At 41.8% G+C, this 20,776-nt stretch overlaps 1 protein-coding gene across 9 annotated transcripts in view; it reads right to left on the reverse strand.

Annotated features, from left to right (window-relative positions):
- ITSN1 (intersectin 1) overlaps positions 1–20,776 on the reverse strand; it is a 217,817-nt gene that overhangs the window by 65,244 nt on the left and 131,797 nt on the right. For 6 of the 9 annotated variants that reach the window (XR_008297553.1, XM_027041667.2, XM_027041665.2 and 3 more), the window contains exons 17-22: positions 19,461–19,588; positions 16,690–16,919; positions 14,328–14,449; positions 12,552–12,566; positions 5,507–5,754; positions 3,041–3,200 (exon numbers count right to left, since the gene is read on the reverse strand). Coding sequence is in view for 8 of the 9 variants with exons in the window: in XM_027041667.2 (XP_026897468.1) it covers positions 3,041–3,200; positions 5,507–5,754; positions 12,552–12,566; positions 14,328–14,449; positions 16,690–16,919; positions 19,461–19,588 (903 nt within the window). In the remaining variant the exon portion in view is untranslated. The remainder of the gene's footprint in view (positions 1–3,040; positions 3,201–5,506; positions 5,755–12,551; positions 12,567–14,327; positions 14,450–16,689; positions 16,920–19,460; positions 19,589–20,776) is intronic. The other 3 variants (XM_027041668.2, XM_027041666.2, XM_053220595.1) reach the window with 1 other exon arrangement.

Consider the following 20,776-nt stretch of genomic DNA (forward strand, 5'->3'; position numbering starts at 1 on the left):
CCCCTCCCCCATTTCCAATGTTTGGTGAAAGATTAATCAATACTGGAGCAGAAATCTTACAGAGTCTCAAAGGATAATTAGCTGATATCTTCGTCTGGGTGGGCACAGGAAAAGATGCCCTGCGTTGGACTGTGCTTGTCTTAGCTCCTTTTTAGAGACACAGCGGTTTGGCTGGCATAGATCGACGGTAATCCATCACAAACATCTACACGCAAAGGCCACGTGGGGTTACAAAGATGAATAAAGTGCCACCTCTGCCTCCTCAAAATAATTTAGGGTAAAAGACTTTATTAACCGTAAAGCACTACACTAAAAGGTCAGTATGGTATTATTAGCAAAGACGTCACAATTAACGGGAAAGAGAGAGAGATACACACAGGGACGTGTACCACCTGTCAGAATGAAATCGACTACAAAGAGGCTCCAGCTATTCGCTGTGGGAACAGAGAGAAAAGAGGAATGGCTTGTGCCTGAGGGCAACAGGGAACATTTCACAGAGGAGGCAGCACTGGAGTCGGGCCCTGCAGGACGACAAGGATTTTGCGGGCTAGGGCTTCGGAGGAAGAGCGCTCTGGGCCGAGGGCACAGCACGGGCAGAGGCCTCGAGGTGGTACACGGCAAAGGGTCCAGGAAGTGGAGCACCATTCCGGGGTGTGTGCGGCCTAGTTTCATGGAGGGGTGGAGGAGGAGGTGAGGCTGGAAAGGCAGGGTGAGGCATTTATTATCTTTTTAAAAACTGTTAACATAAAACCATCACGATATCGTAAGATAATACAAAAAAAAAAAAAAAAAAAGACGTCAACATTCAATCACCCATGAAAATGGACAGAAATAAGGACAACGCCCAAAGACAGTTCATTCAGAACCAACCTGTACTTGCCTCTAGAGGACACTTTCCTCTCAACACTGCATTGGGATTACGTACAGAGTATTTATGCCAGGTCGAACAGCCCGGGTGTCCATGTTTACGACTTCTATATCCTCGTCTTCCTGGGTCCTCATGATCTTAAACTGATGACATCACTACCCCTTTCCATCTCAACTGTGCACTCCTTCAAAGCCCTTATGTTCTCCACCTCCCATTCTCCTCTCTGGGGCTCGCAGGAACCACCACCCCCCCCCAACCCTAACGGCTTGGCAGCCCGCGGCTCTCTTTGCTGCTGAATCCCTCCAGCCTCCACTCATTTCTGGGCCAAGAAGAGACCCCAGGGTCAGCCATTTCGGCTGGTTGGGCCCTCCCTGGAATTTCATACACTCTCCTCCTGAAACATCTTCCCCGTCCCTGCCTTGTCAACTTTTCCACGTGGAAATGTCCTAATAACCAGCCTGGGGCCGAACACAGCATGGACTCGGTCCGGCTGGAACCCCAAGCATGTCACTTACCAATTTTGTGACTTGGGACAACTGTTTAATCTCCCTAGACCTCAGTTTCCACATTATAAAACAGAGACACTTTGGCTTAAGAGAGTTTAATAAAAGTATCCCTAGTGTTGCTGTGACAGTAATAACTGCAATAGTAGCAGCTTCTATTACTATCGCTATTTCTGGTCCCAAACTGTGAAGTAAGCATCGTTGCAGAAAGTGGAGACAAAGTGCAGAGACGACCAGTTACAGATTCAGGTTCCATCCAGCCAAGCAAACCTTTGCTCTTCGCTCACTTCCAACTGTGTGCACTCTGCCAGCCCTCAGGGTCCCCTCCCAAGGATGCGGCCACCTGACCTCCTTTCTCTCCTTTCTCTCTCTCTGGTCTCTCCTCCCCCTTCCTCTCCCAGAAGAAGGATCCCGTCTTCCTTCTGCAGCTTGAATGTCATTTCCATCCCACACCATTTCGTTCCTGGCGCTCGTCTCTAGTGCTTCCCTCTCTCCTCGGTGCCCTCCCTCCCTGCCACAGAGCTCCTACTTGCTCCCCCTCCACTCCCCCAGCCCTGTGCCACTGGTTTACCCTACTCCTTCCCAGGCCACAAGTACACTCCTCTCGAGGAATGCTCTCTGCCCTGATCCTCACCACCCCCCTTTCTGCAAACAGCAGAGCTGGGACAGAAGCACAGGGAAGGAGCGTGTCCAGCCTCGGGCTCCTGCTCCTCTCCCAGATCGGAGAACACACACGCTCCGCGTATTTTCCATTTACTTGCTCTGTTCTCTCTTTTTTGATGATCTCGCGCATTTCCTCGGAGCCGACCTACGTTCCAACTGCCTGTCAGACGGGACCACCTGGTGCCCCATTTTCATCTTCAACTTAACATGCCTAAAACCCAACTCCTCCCGCCAACTAAAAACCTCTCTCTGTGCCCTCCTTGCTTGTCTTTGAGGCCAAATCCTTTTCTCGATCTGGACCGCGTTCCTTTCCTTTGGCTCCAACGGGCGCGTGTCTCCGTCCTTGGCTGCTGACAGCTCGACGCCCTCGGCTCGAAGCTCCCCACAAACCTGCTGTTCTCACGTCAGAAACTGTGCCTGACCCCTGACTGCCTGCCAGATGGGCATTTGCTCTGTTTGGTTTGGTTATTTATAGACATTTCATTGCTTTAGCTTTATCGTAGTAAGTAAAATACTGCTTTATTGTATTGGGTAGCAATATTCAGAACAACTACTTTATCCTTTCAGAAACACTTTCTTAGCTGAGCATTTAAGAGCTTCCCATTGACTTACAGTCAGTCAATGTGTTTTCTGATACTCAGTGGTCTCCCCAAATTGACCGGTCCGTGCTTTTCGCCAAACACTCTCCTCTCCTACTTTAAAGCGTCTCCTCACAGACTCTGCTGGCTGCTAGGCCGGCCTGCTCCACTTCCTACTAAAATTGACCCATTGTAAGATGCCACTCAAATGCCACTTCCCCAGTGAAGCTTCCCTGGTCAGCCTGTGCGGGAGATCACCCTCCTCTGAACTCTTCAGGCCCCTCGATGCTGTCGGGAAAATGTGAACCGAATCCCGCACTGCCAACTGCCCCACGTGCATACAAACAACCCGGCCAATAAGCACTTGCCAAATGTGCCGCCACTGTATACAGCATGTATACACACGCACACCCGCTGACTGCTCTCACCTGGCCTAACACAGGGGATGGAGACGAGCCCGTGGCCGTGGCTGGAGTGAAGGCTGACCTCTGCCGTAGCTGGCCTGCACTTGGGACGGTGAGTGAGGGCTGGGCTGCCCACGCATCCCAGTTGTCGGTTTCTGGCTTCTCATTCGTGCTGGTGGGCCACCTGGAAGGAAAAGTAGGCCTCCGTGAGAAGTACTTCCTGAGGTGCCAGCTTTTCACCTGCAGCAGATGCAGACGCAGACCCAGTACATTTATGGGGCTTTCTAAAGTTCAGAAACATCTGGGGCACCTGGGTGGCCGAGTCGGCTAAGTGTCAGACTTTGGCTCAGGTGACGATCTCAGAGTGTGTGAGTTCGAGCCTGGCATCAGGCTGTCTCGGCCGTCAGCACACAGGCTGCTTTAGATCCTCTGTCCCCCTCTCTCTCTGCCCCTCACCTGCTCCCTTACATTCTCGCCCTCTCTCAAAAATAAGCAAACACATAAAAAATAAATAGGGGTGCCTGGGTGGCTTAGTCAGTTAAGCATCTGACTTCTGCTCGGGTTATGATCTCACAGTTCGTGAGTTTGAGTCCTGCTTTGGGTGACCTCGAGCCCCAGTCTGGGCTCCGCACTCTCTCTGTCTCTCTCTGTCTCTCTGCACCTTGTGGGATTCTTTCAGTCTCACTCTCTGTACCTTGCTTACTCACACACTCTCTCTAAAATAAACAAACAATAGAATAAATAAATATTCTTAAAAAAAAAAAAAAGGTTCAAGAACATGATGGGGAGGAAAGAGCCTTAGACTTGGGTTTGAATCTGAGCTTCACTAGCGATGAACCTCAGGCAAATTATGATAGTTTCTCTGAATCTTCACTTCTCATTGATAAAATGGGAACGACATTCTGCCACTTTGGTTAGTGGTGAGGGTCACATGAAATACGGGATAGCGTCTCTTTGCAACTCTAAAGCACCAGAGAAGCATCCTCACACAACGATCATGGTCATTTGTAGCAACAACAGTGCAATCAGCAAAAAAGAAGTTACACACCACATTCGAACACATGCCAGTCTGGCAGCTGGTGCTTAACTCCGTTTGTCTGTCCTGTCCATCCCGCTGCAAGCACCAGGCCTATGTCGAGCCACCAGGGCAACTGCAGGTGGAACCCTGACAGTGACCAGTTGTGCTGGGTCTCAGGGGCAGCTTTGATTTTGTGAATTTTTTAATGTTAACTATGTGCATCTGTGTGACTGCAGATCCACATGTAATTTACTTTTTACATCTTTGTAAGACATAAACACATTTGAAAATCAAAATAATTCCTTTGCTGGACTGCACATCCTGATTCTGGGTTTAGAAAATAAGATGCCCCCTAATGACAGCTGGAGAACCACACAGCACACGTTCATCGAGGAAGACCGTCGCAATGACCGGATGACAGCAGAACAAAATCCTGGAAAACACCGTATTTATCTTCTACGTTAGCCTAAGCTTCAGTTTTAAAAAGTCCGAACTTTTTAATGAGATCAAGAGAGGAATGGAGTTTCAACTTGGAACCACGCTAAAGGAAGGCGACTTCTAAGCAGAAACTAGACAGGGAGGACCTTTCTTAACACCTTCAACCTTTTACATGAACATCGGAGCAGGAAAAACTTGCTTTCTCTTACATCCTTCCTTCCACTTCCTCTGCTGTTGGTCACCATGTTCCTTTCTCTGCTCTGTGTGAGCCATCTGATCTGTCTCTAGCAGGACTTGACTCCTTACCTTCCATTTGTTTTTTCCGAAAGATGATTAGGCTTGAAAAAGAAATTACAAGAGTGAAATTACTTATCACTCTTACCTGGATGCTTGCAGAAAATATTTTTAGACAACTGTATGTGTAGATCATGGTCCTGTAACTACAAGTGTGGACAGCAGCTTCCTTTATCATTTCAAACCTCTGCTTACACAGTTTTTAATGCTATTTCCTGATGCCCAAGGGCGTGGCACTCACAATGGCCAAGAGCACACATATCTTTGCTCACAGGTACGTGTGCACAAGACTGATCACAGAGGCAAGCTTTAAAGGAAACAGCTTTCTATCTTATTCAGAACCACATGACTGAATTCAATTTCTGTTTCTGACCAGCAAAAAAGTGCTGTTTACATGCAGGAAGTGACTCTATTTGCTGACTGCCCTGGATGTCAAACAGATTATTAGGAAATGGTATTTCTCCATTTCTTCTACAAGAATGAAAGATACAAATTACTGAACGCAACGAGATAACAGGCTGTATTTTGTCCCAGGGCACACCACTGCTGAGCAATGAAATAATTAAATTGAGTTCAGACAGCATAATCCACAATTTGCCAGTAGAGTGGTCAGGGAGAGAGGTAACGAAAATCAGCCTGCTCCTTTACACAGAGGCACAGCCCAAAGCTCTAAGAATACTTTAAAAAGATTACTAAGTGAGGAGTTCAAAAGTCCTCAGGAACAGGGTGTCTATACATACGTGGAGCTGAAATCAGCCCAGTTGTTGGGGGTCGTGGAGGGCTCTGGAGCGGTCACAGCCACAGGAGCGGGGGTCTCACGCACGGCCAGTTTGGGTGCAGGGGTAGAGGTCGTGTCGGGCCCAGGTTTGACTGGAGCAGGAACCTCGTTTTCTGGGATTTTCTCTGCATAGTTTGCAGGGAACCATCCTGTCTTTCCTTTTAATTCTCCTCCAAGCCAGCCCGGTTCTCCAGTTTGGCTTTCATCCACCTGCAGGAAAGTCACAAAGTTTAACACAAGTGGAGCTAAATCAACCCCCGGAAAGACACCACGCTCTCCACCAGGACAAAGCCCCAAGCCTCTGACCCTGTCGCACGCTGCACAGACATTTCTTCACCCTATGCTAGTCTCGGTGTCTGGAAAAACCGTCTCTAAACATTAACTCTAAAAAAACAGTACGTGTTGTAATTGAAGTTCTTTCCTTGTGCTTTTTTAAAGCTTTTTTGTTTCTTTTTCTAGCAGTGGTGGCTAAGATAAAGTGACTAAAGTCCTCAGGCTCATGGTTTAAATTTTTAAAGTTCCCTGGAATTGGAAAGTGATCTGATAGCATTCATCACTCAGGAAGTCATGCAGTTATTAAAAAATAATTTAACTAGGGTTTATTATTTAAAATGGAAAGCAAAGGATGTAATCAACAGTAATCAGTATTCTAAAAATCTCTAATGGGGCGCCTGGGTGGCTCAGTCGGTTGAGCGTCTGACTCTTGATTTTGGCTCAGGTCATGACCCCAGGGTTATGGGTTCGGGTCCCAAGTCAGGCTCCGTGCTGAGTATGGAGCCTGCCTGGGATTCATTCTCTCTCTCTTTCTCTCTCTCTCCACCCCCCTTCCTCCCACTCTCTCAAATTAAAAAAATAATAAATTAAAAAAAAACAAAACCTTTAAATATCTCTAATAACTAAGCAGTGTTTGTTCAGCACACAGATAAGAACGATACAAACACAGTCTTAGTTTCCTTGGGAACCAAAGCTGACCTTAAGCCATTTAAAAGCTCCGTAGACACATGATGAGAAAATCCAGAAAGTGGTTATTCACAGCAACACTGGATTTTATTAATAAGGTCCCATAGTTTTCTTTATATAAATTTAACTTTAATGTCCTAAAAGTGCACATGAGAATACAGAAAGCTGCTGTTTAAAACTCTCACAGAGGCTGTTTATTACATCAAGTGCTTTTAGTGTTTGCATTTTAATTCAGATTTAAAAAGATCATTCAAAACCACCAGAATGGTTCTACCAATCTTTATGAGTTACCCCCACAATTTTATGAGCCACATGAGAATGACTTTGGAGGAAAATTACATTCACTATTAGAAAACTAACTTCACTACTATATCAAATAAAGGCCTATCAGAGACCTCCTCTTATTTTTATTTCTTAATATTACTGCCTGAGGAGGTAAAACACTGAACACTGCATCAGACATTAATGTTGTTCTTTAGAGATCACAGAAATGAGTTAACAATGACTTTGCAAATATGGGCAAAAATACCAGTTTTCTAGTTCATTCAAATATACAGTAAAAAAAAATAAAAATAAAAAATAAAAATAAATCAAGTCCCAAATTATGGAACCAAACAACTACTATCTGTATTCAGTGCAGAGTAAGTGTAATGTTTGTTAGCATACTTGAGTTTTAAAACTGCTTGGGGTGGGGTGGAAAAAGTAGATAGGGCTCACTACTTAACTATACATCTGATTTACAAAATATTCAGTAGGTGGATGACCCTTGTACTCTGCTCCACCTCAGGGAACCCTTAATGTCAGGGGCAAAAGCAATTTTTAAAACTGCGAATTCTCCAAAAAGGAGTTCCCCGAGATAAACAGCCACACTGCTTCAGAGGTTTTATTTTTTGCTTTATAGTTCTGATATTCTTGCTAACACTTACATCAGATGTGAACACATTAGTCGCTTTTCATTCAACTCCCCCACACTGTTTTGTCCTTACGTTCCTTTTTCTGGGCAGCCCCACTCTTTCCCTAGACGAGGATTTAAGATGACATTTTCTTCCACTTGGATTTTATGCTAAACTCAAATGACCAGAAATGCCTTTCTTTCTTCATTTATATTTATTAGTGATTATGACACATTTCAATATTGCCACAGCTTCGCACTGGAAACAGCCGTTTCTAGGCCAGATGGTGCCAGGGGCTCCCCAACTCCTCAGCAAGTTCAACAGTCAAGCTCCCATCCCCCTCCACTCATTCTAGGACCAAAGGTGAGCCTAACTCACTAACTTGAGCCTGACACAGTCACTTAGCCTCAAGACAGCAAGGTGTCATCATGATCAGGAGGAGGGCACTGCAATTAGACTGCCCCCCTTTAAATACTAGTTCTACGATTTATTAACTGGGACTGGGCAACCTTCATCTCCTAGTGCCTCAGATTGTTTGTCTGAAATGGGGATAATAATAGTACCTGCCTTACTAGGGTGGCTATGAGGATTGTTAAATAGTTAAAACCCTGCCTGGCATATGAGAAGTGTTTAATGATAGACTTTTAAAAGCCATCTTTCTTGTTGTCCAGCTCTGACCCTGTACTGAAGTTCTCTCATTCGGGCTTTTGTCCTGGTCCTTACCCTCACTTTAGGTAACACTCTCCAGTTCTCGGTATGGGGCGTTCTCTGCTCTAGGAACCTGCCTGGGACCTGTAGGGTTTGCTTTCTTGCCAGCAGTAATCCTCTAGGGGCTGGAGTTCAATCCTTGACCATGGCCTGTCGGAAACTTCGACTGGTCTGTCCAGGTAGGACCTCCTCAAATGTCAGCTGCTTTACTCGATTATGTCCTATAATTTACTGTCATTCCTTCGAGACACAGGGTCTTACCTGGTTAACAAGACTTTTGGTGTTGACATCTAGAACTGGACCCGAAGCCCCAACGAAATGTCCTGCCCTGTGGGCAGGTCTAGCTTGTACCCTAGTTAGCTGATCGCACCCAGCCCCCTTCTCCTGATAAGAACAGAAAGCACACTACAGAAAGTACGCTTCACTGCTGAAAGGAGTTTCATATACTTAAGAAGGGGAGAAGATGTCACATCAGCCTCTTATCTGGTCAAACAAGAGTTTCTCCATCACTCAGTGTAGTAGTGAAATCAGCTGTTCCCTTTTAACCAAGGAAATTCACTGGTCAACTTTGACCAAACAATAGTCTCAATTAGCCTGATTTGTTCTAATAGGAATCCATTAATTTTAATGAATGACTTAATTTTAAGATTCAGAGGATATAATAAAAATTCACTCTTAACATTAAATTAACCACTTAGAAAAAGCACAAAGGTTTCATAGGAAAGGGAGAAATAGTTCCTCCTGGATTTGGGAAACTTTAGCCCAAATGCCAATCCAGTTGTGGAAAGACAGTACATAAGATTAGAATAGAACGAGAACTTTGTGACATGGCTGGCTATAATGTGGACTTTAACATATATAAAGTAAATTCATTTATTGGTGGCTAAAAGTCAGGGGGTTCTGAAATCTTAACAGTGTTGGTCTTAATACAATTTCACTTAACCAGCCCCACTGCAACACCTCAAAGCATTTGCAGTCAATCTAGTAGAACCTTATCAAAGTGGGAAACGCAAACCCCAGATAGTTCACACCCATCTGGAACGTCACAGATCTAGCATACAAAATGTTAACATACACTGTATGCTGTAGGGCTTGGATGCAACAGTCAAATGCTCATAGCAGCTGTTAGGGTCAAGGACACATGGCTGAAGCCCGATACCATTACATCTCTTCTCTCAAGGCTTCTATGCTTCATGTCTAAATTCATTTGGTAGCCCAAATATTTCTAAAACCTCTTACCTTGTCACAAAGAAGGGAAATAGAAATTCCCTCTCCCCTCACAATGACACAGAACAAGGACGGCAAAGAGACTTAAACTGTGTACAGACTCAGACCAGCCAGTGTGGCTGTCTGGGATGTGGTAAGGAGTATGGGGGGTAGCACGTGTTTCATGCATTTGCCAGCCTGGAAACAGAATGTTTCCCCCCAAACTTTTGGGTTAGAATATTAAAATAGATTTTAAAGCTCTAATCCAGGAAATTCTTCCTCTGTTGTAACTATTCAACCCTGCCCTTGCAGCACAAAAGCAGCTGTAGGCAATACACAAATGAATAAGTCTATGTTCCAATAAAACTTTATTACAAAACAGGCAGTGGGCCACATGTGGGCCACTGCTGGAATCGTAATGTACTGGTTCCTCAAAAAAGTAAGGATACTATGACCAATTGTTACTAAACAAGCCACCCTCAGAAATCGAAGGAAGGCAGGAAAGGAAAGGTATTGACTATATTTAAAAAAAAAAAAAAAAATCTCCATCAAGAGAAAAAAAAAAAAGAAAAACAATGAATGTAAGAAGATAAACAATCTTCAGAATGAACTGAACTGGTTGAGGGCTGACAACCACTGAAGAGTGTCTTTTTTTTTTTTAAAAGCTATTTCTAAGACGGTATTTTCCAGAAATGATTTAGGATTAGTCTTGACAGGAAAAAGGCATTAGGTTAGATCAGTGGTTCCTATTAGTGACTGCCTAACAGAACGAACCACTTGGAGAAGATTTTGAATCCTGTATTTGGAATAAAGTTCCCAGAGTCTCTGGGGGTGAGCCCTGGAATGGGTTATTTTTTTTAAAACTCCTGAGCCGTTCAGATGTACTGAGTCCTACACCACCTGGACCTGCTGAGTTAGATGATCAGCCTGTGCTCTTAAGACAAACTTCAACAAAATGGCAGTGAGCAAAGAAAGGTCTTCTAATTTCTTATGCTATTCCAATGCATTATGGATGTCAAATGTGATTTAGTCGTCCTCCAAATACTGGGACCTTCAGATCAGAGATAGGCCATATCAATGTTCACAGTATCTAAGCCCTAGCTATCAAGGTCAAACTCATTTAAGAAGCTTCCATTAAGAAGTTCTTCCCTGAGCATATCGGTTCATTCTGATTCCTTTCCTCTTAAGTTCCTAGCAGAGTTAGTAAGAATTCCCTGAGAACTTCACCAGGCATTGGCTTTTTCATGTGTTTCTTCCTACCTTTCTAAAAAGATTTGAAACATCAATGGCAGACATCCTCTTGTATTTCTTTATATTACGAACAATATTTAGAATAGGATGATATATAAGACAGCACTTTAATTTTTGTTAACCATGAAAAATTTTTTTTGGAGAAAACTGGACACCAAGTTTTTTCAAGAACAGAATACTTTTTAGAGCTCCCTCCAAGACTGTCTATGCTAAAAAAAGGATATGTTAGGTTTTTTTAATCTAACCAGTATAGTCAGCTATATTTTAAGGAAGTTTGAGAAATCTGAGAATCTTATGATTACTGCGCCCACAAAAATAAGTGAACTCCTGATTATTCAACTAAGAGATTGATAGTAATGTTCCACTACATATTTTCATGACCATGTTTCTTGACCTCAAACTGTAGGGAATAAAAAATCTGTTACTATCCCATGTCAATTTCTGTAGTTTTTGCACTGACTGTTAACCTCAGGAAGATAATCTAGTTGAGTGTCATTTGGGGTGTCATGTTACATTGTGTGCTATAAAATGAAGACACTGCTGCTGTCCCTTCAGCAAGCCAGTAAATTATGCCTAGCAGTACACATTCCACATTTCATTGTATATTTGGGATGTCTGAGATAGATAAAGCAAACACCATTCCAGTACTGGGTGGACATTCTCTGTTATACTTGTCAAAGATGGATTAATTTCAGTGTTTCATTTAAAAATTACAAATGTTGATATATTTGTAAATATGAAAATAATACAAAAGTACAAAAAATTAAACATGAAAACCCCTCTTTACTGCCCAGCAGGAACCAATGTTAATGGTTTCATGTCTGTATTTCAGGAATTGAACTACATACACAAAAACATTCACATGTACACACACACACACACACACACACACAATATTTTATTTAACCAAAATACAATTACACTGTGCATATTGTTTCTGCTTTTTTTTTTTTTTTTTTAACTGGTGAGCTTATCTGTATATGTAGATCTATACGATTTTTTAAAAACATCTTGATCATACTGTTTAGCCATATCATAGTTTATTCAAACTACTCCCTTGCTATACTGGGATGTTCCTTTTTTGCTTTTACCAACAATGCTGCAGTGAAGATCCACATGCACATATATTTGTGCAAATGCCAAAAAACAGTCTAACAGAGGGAGAATAACAGAATTTCTGGGTCAAGGGGAATAAGAATTTGAAATTTGAATAGGCATTGTCAAATTGCTTCTCAAATAGCTTAGCCAATTCATACAATCGTGCTGACAGTGTATATTACAACTACTTTCCTACACTTTTGACAAAGCGGGATATTACCAAACTTTTAAATTTGCTCAGTTGAGAAATGAAAAATGCTGTTTTTTTCTTAACCTGCATTTCCTGATCACCAATGAGATAAAGCCTCTTTTTATATATTTTTAAAATCATTTGCTTTTCTTCTTTTTACTATCTCCTCATATCCTTGGACAACTTTTATAATTTGTGGGTTTCTTTCATATTAACTTTTTGGAGTCTTTATTATGGATGTATTTTGCAATATACAAGTACAAATTATTTTACATTGTCAAATCTGTCCATTTTTATCATTTATGGCTTCTGGTTTTAGCTCAGAAAGGTATTTCTTTGCCAGGAAATTATTCCAATACTCTCCTTTAAAAAAATTAAGAATTTTATCTTCTAAGCTTAAACTACCTGGAACAATTTTTGTCTGTACTCTGAGACAGAGACTTGACCTTCTAATTGCCAAATACACAGCCTTCAAGTTAGTCCTTAAATGGAATCTAGCACAGAGAAATCTGGTACACATACCTTTATACCTCTTTTTTCTCTGTTTTCTTTTTTAAGCACAACCTACTGTACAAACTCAAAACATGTTTCTACTTCCACGATAACACCCAAAGGTATGTGTACTTACACAGAATCAAAGTGACTTAAAAGAAGAAAACACTTAATGAGATGTAGACTTCCTGACAGTTACATAGACTTACCCATTCCCCTTTAACCTCCACCAGGAAAGCAAAGGTTTGAAAGCAAGGCAAAATATGTTTAATGAAATGTTTTATTTTTACAGTATATCTAAACTCTATTCATCTAGTCAAGAGGGTGGTTAACTAGCCAATTTGAGGAAAAGTATCATTGTAACAAGACTATGTTTCCAAAGAATACCAATATTTTCTCAGTACAGATCATCTGTAACACTTCTTCATTGTAACATTTTGTAACACTTCCTTATCTCAACAAGAGAACACTACTTTTCTGTACCTGGTGTTGCAACAAAATCCAGTTTCAAAACATCAGGCTCTTTTTTTTTTTCCAGTGTAAAAAAAACAAAAAAAACACGCTTTGTTATGAGGCCCTATCTGATGTCACCTTGTACTCTCACAAGTTTTAGATTCCTGGTGTCATATTTTATATATTTTAACAATTCAAATGCTTTAAAAGCCACAATAGTTCAAAGACGAGGCTGCATGAATAAAGCTGCTTCAGGCCTAGCAAACACAGCACAGGAAAGAGTCAGTGGTGACGGGGCGGCCTTGAATCACTGTTCATGTGTATGAGTGCGGTGCATCCGCCAAAGAGAAAGAGAGGCTCTTCCTGCAAAGAGTGAGTAAGGCTGGCACCCAGGCATTCAAATAGTTTGCTGAATGGAGGCTGGACTATATTTGAAGAGGGTTTGTGATTGTTACAGAGATTCTGACTTGTGAAGAATCTGGATATTTGGTCTTGATTCTCTTATTTCTAGCCCATGACAGGTAGAGAAAAAAACTATCAGAAAAAAAGGGAGAAATGATTGATATCTCTGAATACCAAACACACTGTTCTTTCTACATATTTTGGTTCACTAAAGATAGTGTTTCCTCCACCCAGAGATCTGATGTATACGTGCGAGAGGAACACGTAAGTAAGGGTGCAATGACCTCTACAACATTTTTAGTCCAAAGACATGTAATACCAGTATGAGAAGCATGCTTATCTCAATCTTTGACTTTCATAGTTCTTTTAAAATTCGGAACCATCCCCATCTTTAAACAAACAAAAAATGCCCGACAGTAAGTGATGTAAAGTATGACCATTTCTAAGACTCTTATTCTTAAGTTATTAACTAGGTGCAGGAACTACTGTTCTCTTTAGAAAGTGATTTCGGTCAACCACATTGTTTCATTCCTTCTTAAACTGGTTACTATAGTTTGAGTTACCCTCATAAGATTATATTTAACTATTACCGTAATTAAAGAAAATAAACTTTGACGAAGCAAAATTCCAAACTCTTTTATCTGCTCATTTGCAGAATAAGAAGGCAGATTCACTGTATGTAATTCATGGCTCTTCACACAATTCAACGATCACACAAAGGGGAAAAAAGATGCACTGATCCGAAAATATAGAAGTTATCATTGGCAATTACGAAAATGATGATAAAGCATTTTGCACTGAAAACTATGTCTTAAGGACTATTCATAATATGTAAGTGGTAATCTAAACTCTGAAATTACCAGACCTTTATAGATTTTAAAACATGCCCAGGCTGTGATAACAACCCATTTTCTCTAACACCTCTATTTTAAAGTGATGTTAGGATACATTTCTAAATACCATCTTTCATTCTGATAGGGAAGGAAGACTGAGCCCATACTTCAAAAGTCCAGATGCTGGATTACTGGATTTCATACTCGGTGACAGTTTCACGCTGTCAAATAAAGTGCAGGAGGAGGACAGGTGCTAATCATTGACAGAAATCACACTTTGACGGGAGTCTTTCTTACCATTACTATATCTCCGGGCTGGATCGTGATCTCATCATGACTTCTGGATTCAAAGGGATAGAGCGCTCGGTAATACACCACCTTTACATTCTCCTGTGCGGAAATTGTAAGTGGGCCTTTTTCTATTTCCAAAACAGTGGGGAGAAGGGAACAAAAATAAAACATTACACGGAACACATATGCATGACAACAAGCCAAATGAAGGACCTCTGCTCTACTGCGGCCCTTACCATCTGAACAAGTTCCATCTATTCAAGAAATTTCTGAAGCACATACTTAGTGCCTAAGGAGAGCCAAATCTGATGTCAGCAACTCAAACCCATCAGAGTCCACTGGCCGACGCTCCCTGAACAAAGGCCATCCCAACGCCAAATGCAGTGAGGCTGTGTTAGGTCCCTGTAGAACAGCCTCCCGGCTCAGGCTCCAGCAGTGCACATCTGTAAAGCATCAATCCCCCTCTTCTCCACCCAGGGTGCCGAGTACAATGCAGCAGCTAGAATGTGACCCCCGAACTGAATCAGCCAAGAAGAAAACTCCCTTGGCAGAAAGTAAAGCAGCACAACTCTCCATACTAAGAGACACGGAAATGTCGATGTTTTAGGTCCCTAAAGCAATCATATAAAATGTAAGTGCCGATTTCACCAAGAACAATTATTATTGATAATCCCTGGTGAAGTAAGTCTTCCTCTACATTTCCCAGGGGAGGGGAAGTGAGCCAAAAGACAGAACTTGTATGAAAATAATTTAGATTTCAAGTAAAAGTTTTCAAAAACGCATGCAAGCAGAAGACATTTTGGCTTCTGGCTAAAACTTAACAATACCTAACCACAGCCCTCAGAACTTTATACCCTAGTGCTGCAAGTATTTAGACACACATCTATTTTCTCTGAAAAGCAGTGAAGGGAAGGTATTATCTTCATGCAGTCTTCAGCTGGATGATGTGCAGTGTATCTCACTGACCAAAGGAAACAGAAATCCTCATTTTAGGGGCGCCTGGGTGGCTCAGTTGGTTAAGCATCCAACTCTTGATTTTGGCTCAGGTCATGATCTCATAGTGCGCGGGTTCGAGCCCCACATCGGGTTCTGTTCTGGCAGTGTGGAGCCTGCTTGGGATCCTCTCTCTCTCCCTCACTCTCTGCCCCTCCCCGCTTACAAGCTCTGTTTCTCAAAATAAATAAACTTTTAAAAAAGTTATATAAAAAAAGAAATCCTCATTAATAAAAAAATTTTTTTAATACTTATTTTTGAGAGAGAGAGAGAGAGAGAGAGAGAGAGAGAGAGTGGAGGAGGGGTAGAGAGAGAGGGAGACACAGAATCCAAAGCAGGCTCCAGGCTCCGAACCCAACATGGGGCTGGAACTCATGAACTGCCAGATCATGACCTGAGCTGAAGTCGGACGCTTAACTGATTGAGCCACCCAGGGGCCGCAATCCTCATTTTATACTAGGAGGCAAGATAAGGAACTTAAAACTAATTGCCTAAGATCGAGTACTGGTGAAATTATTTTCATATCAAAGAAAGCATTAAAACATAAATAAGCTTGCCATCATTTCTCCTAAACCGCAGGCAGGGAGGGTGTGAGACCCAGTTCTGAACCCCACTCCCATTCCTGCCCACAGTAAACAGGAAGCAAACCCTACGGAACAGTGTGCTGCTTTCTTTTCTTTCTGTATATCAATAAAAAGCACACTGATAATCAAACAAAATCAATATAATTTACCATGCAAAGGAAAAAGCAATCACTTTCTTCAGCTGAGTATTACTCTGCAAAGCTGTACAATATTATACAGCCACACAAGAATCTCAAAAATACATTCTAGGTTGCATCTCATGTAAGAGTTCATGTTTCCTAGCGATTTCAAAGTCTTTCATTTACCAGAATTTAAAGAGGCAACTTATGATCAAAGGGCAAAACAAAAGTCACAGTTTTCAAAAGGTAAAGGACACGGCTTTAGGCAGTGCAGACTGAAGACAGACTGAAGGGGGAAAAGGTGTCATTTCCTGGGGCTGAAACAGCTCAGAAATTCCCAGAGAAAATAGCCAAGTGGAGAAGCAACAGGTTCTTTCCAAATTTGGAACACAGGTTTATGCATGGGGCTTGGAAAGGAAAACTCATGCCACTTTTGTCTACACAAGACTCCGGACGCCAGTGTACTAGGGACCAAAGGTTGGCACGGTGGTGGAAGATTAAACAGGCATCTCGTGATCCTAGAGAATGAACACCTGCACAGTCCGAGAAAAGGACACTGGCATTCTCACCTCTATGGAAGGAGCCAAGACAGGGCCTGTTAGACATGGAAATTTCTCAGGAAGATCTGGGAGAGAAAACTCACTTGCCAGAATGACTTTTGGCCCCTAATACCTGTGGTGGACCAGGGTGCCTGGACAGCTGGCTTGGCGGGTTCTTGATGCTGATGGCAAAGCCGACTCATCTTGTCCTGTGTGTCCGGTTTGCCCTTCTCCTCGCCGTCCTTCTTCTTGACACTCTCCTCCCTTCGGAGTTTCTCTTCATCGTGAATCTTCCTTGGCCGCTGCTGCTCATTGTCCGGCTGCGTGTGCTCAGTCCACAGCTTGTCCCTCTCCTGAGCTCGTCTGTCAACAAAAAGCTCGATTACTGCGAGGAAGCAATTCCAGTTTACCACTGCTGTGGTCTCTTCACAAAAAAGCTCCGTCTAGTCAATGGAATGCTAAACACGGAGGGGATACTGTTCCTCAGATGGGGCAGTCTGAGTCCATGAAACAAAGGCTCTCAGGGCTCTGATTCTGAGTGCAATGAAACCACACGACTCAGAAGAACACAGAAAGAAGATTTCTGATGTATTTTGTGAAGTAGTTAGAAGAATAACAAAGATACTTCTCGATGAGAAGACTGGTATTTCACCACCAAAACCCCTAACACGCACAGGAACAAACATCCGTGATGAGGGAGCACACCCAGATGAACACGCATGTAGGTCCCCCAAAAACTGAAGCTGAAAGCAACAGATGAGTTGGAACCCTCGAGGCAGCGGCCACCCATTACTGAATAGTCTCTATGCATCTTCCTGAATTTGGTAACTAACTGTTTGTCCAAACAGCTGATGCGAAAAGTGTAATTAAATCTAGGCCCTGACATATAAGAAGACCTCATCCTGAAACCCATAGGAGACAACTAGGGGTGGTTTTCTCTCACCCCATACAGTCTATGAAATCAGAAAACACTTTAAATGAAACTCATGTACCAAACTAAACAATATGATGATAGTAATAACTAGTCCTCCTCCTACATTAACTCCATTAGTCTTCACACCAGGTGGGGAGGTCCTATTATTGTCCCCATTTTACACATAAGTGGCTTGTCTGAAGCCACACGGCCACACCTGCCTGGGGCTCAATCCCAGGCAGCCTGGTTCTAGGCTCCACATACTGAACCACTGTCCTATGACATGGCCAAAGCACAAAGGTCATCTCCTGGAATTAGGACACTGCCAAAAGAACATAATATAAGCAAATAAAACTTGTATTCTCCATTTAAAAAATATTATATTTATTTCTACACTGTATGAATGTGAAAATTTGGTGCAGTAAAATTCTTAGCTTAAATCTCTAACATTTTACTTAAATTTTTCAAAACATCTTTTAAGAAAGCACAAAAAAATTGTTGTCATTCATAACAACAACAAAACCACAATAAAAATGTACTTAATATTTTCTACTAATAAAAGACATCATGTAACTTCTGAACTTAATTTTTGGTTTTATTTATATGATTGTAAGCAGAAAATCTACCCTTTTTGTATTATGATATTTTGTATTGATTTCTCCTCTGCAGAAATATGAAAGTTTAGTGCAGTTTAATGTGAATAATCAAAGCGTCTTATCAACTTTGAAGATAAGAAAAGGATGGAGTTAGAGTTAATCAGCACATCCAAGAAATGAATCCTTGAATCAAGCCCCAAGAAAACCATAAAACAATCCTCTAAACTGGTTAGAGACCCTACCCACCTATCCACTGGTAAACTATGTGGGTCCACTTAAATGGGGATATTTCACACTACAGTGCTGTAAGTGTATTTTCTCTCTTATGATTTTAACATTTTATTTGTCTAGCTTACCTTATTGTAAGAACATAGTATATAATATATACAACACAACAAAATATGTGTTAGTTATAGGCTTCCTTCCAATCAACAGGAGGTTATTAGTAGCTAAGTTTTGGGCGGAGTCAAAAGTTATACTCAGATTTCCAACTGAGCAGGGGTCTGTGCCCCTAACCTCCTTGTTGTTCAAGGGTTAACTGAACTACAGACACCCACAACAAAGTGTGCACCCTCTGGGTAGTTAAACTGAGCTCAGCTCACTAAGGTCAATGACTTGCCTAACGTATGTTTCTCCATCTTTTTATTCTAATTTCAATAACCAATTTTTACAACGTATACTGTGTCATTGAAATACTTGGTCATTTTTGTTTCTTAGAGTCAAAAATTAATTGAAATTTAAGACGCAAATATCCAGTAACGAAATCAGACACCCTGCAAGTGAACAAATATGTTTCTACAACTTACTATAGAAAGTTACAAGTAATAATAACAAACCACAAACACAAATATTCAAACAAAAACAAACAAAAAAATGTGTATCTTCAGCAGCAGCAGCAAATTTTCTCCTTTTGTACTCAAGTTTAATTTGCAGTTGAAGAAAAGAAAGAAGTCAGAGTAGCACGTGGTCAGTCCTGCTGGAGAAAGCCTGCGTGGCGACCACTCAGGGGCTTTGATTTCAAACCCAGCGCTCAGGACAGCCACTGTTATAAAAAGGCTGTGAACTGGAAACGTATTTTGGTCATTGGCATGCAAATGAGCATACCAAGTGTCCTCATTTCCTTGTATAATTCCATTTATCTACATAGTAGTAGCTTGGGAGAGCTCTGGAAACTCACCAAAAACTTCAGGGGGTACTTATATATGCAAAGATTTATATATACACGTATTTATTTGTGCTTGTGCGTGTGCACACACACACACACACACACACACACACACACACTAAAGACTGAAGGCTCTTTCAAAGTCAGTAAATACTTGCAAAAGCCCCGCAAGGAAGAATAAATACTCAACGTTTCTTCCCGATGGCCACACAATCCACGAGAAGACTTACCTTTGGGCTTCTTCTTTTTGTTTTTCTAATTCTATGATCTTTCGCTCTTGTTCTTTCTGTTTCAGACGTTCGGCCTCTATGGACTTTTGTTTCTGGAGTTGTTGCTTATTATGTATTTCTCTCAGTTCCTGCAAACAACCAGGAAACAGTTCATGTAATGACATGAGGTGACCGGCATTTCCACCATTTATTAGCATGCAACATTTCATAGTGGGGAAGTCTAGACATTCAGGAGACTAACATCTCAGATTTAAAAAAAAAAAAAGTGCTAATTTGGAAAACTGAAATCACTCTACATTTTGACATGAGTATCTCCAAAAGCTGTTCTAGTTTATATTCTAGTGAGTCATAAGACATTACACCATTTTCCATTACATGCTTTAGAAGGAACTTGCTAGTGAAGGGTATTAGAGAAGCTACATTGTTCAAGACTCGGCAGTAGAGGGGCGATTGGGTAGCTCAGTTGGTGAAGCATCTGACTCTTGATTTCGGGTCATGATCTTATGGTTTGTGGGATCGAGCGCCACATCGGGCTTTGTGCTGACGCTGCAGAGCCTGCTTGGGATTCTCTCTCAGCCCCTCCCCTGCTTGGGCATGTGTGAGCTCTCTCTCAAAATAAATAAACATTAAAAAAACAAACAAACAAACAAAAACTCTTGGCAATAGAAATGGATCCAACCTGTTTTAAGGTATGGTGATCATCGTTAGTAAAACTTTGAGGTACTTTCTGATAATAAATCAACACCAACCTCTACTGGCTTGAAAAATACACACACCTCTTCACATGCCACTTCTATTAAAACCTCACCTTCTATGCTATGCTGTCTTAGAACAAATGGACGTCCGTCTGCTCCACAACCTTGACTGTCCCCACCAGGGTCTGTTTTCCTTCAAATCACACCCTTCCAAAGCATCTTCTCTTGCTAAGTCCAAGCGTGAAGTTATCAACAGCCCCAGGCTAACCCATCAGTCAGGTTGCAAATAAATGCAATAATGTGACTATCACCACCTTGGACCTGACCTCCTCATTTGACATCAGCCCCCAGGAACAACAGGGATTTCCTTAGCAGACTACTGAAAATACAATGCATTTTATGACACTTAAAGTACTCAAGTCAGAAGGTAAAACACCCAAAAGTGTGAAGAATAAAGAAATGCCTTTTGAGGGAGAACCCTCAATTCCATAGGAACCCAGTGGTCACTAATAGATTCTGTTACTGAGACTCTTCTTGCTTGTGTCAACAATAAATCAGATAAGTCAGTGCCCTGTAGGGCAAAGGGTGCATTTCCAGTTGACTTCTTGGTCTGGGTAACTA

The sequence above is a fragment of the Acinonyx jubatus genome, chromosome C2 (assembly GCF_027475565.1).
Source record: "Acinonyx jubatus isolate Ajub_Pintada_27869175 chromosome C2, VMU_Ajub_asm_v1.0, whole genome shotgun sequence".
NCBI lineage: Eukaryota > Metazoa > Chordata > Mammalia > Carnivora > Felidae > Acinonyx > Acinonyx jubatus.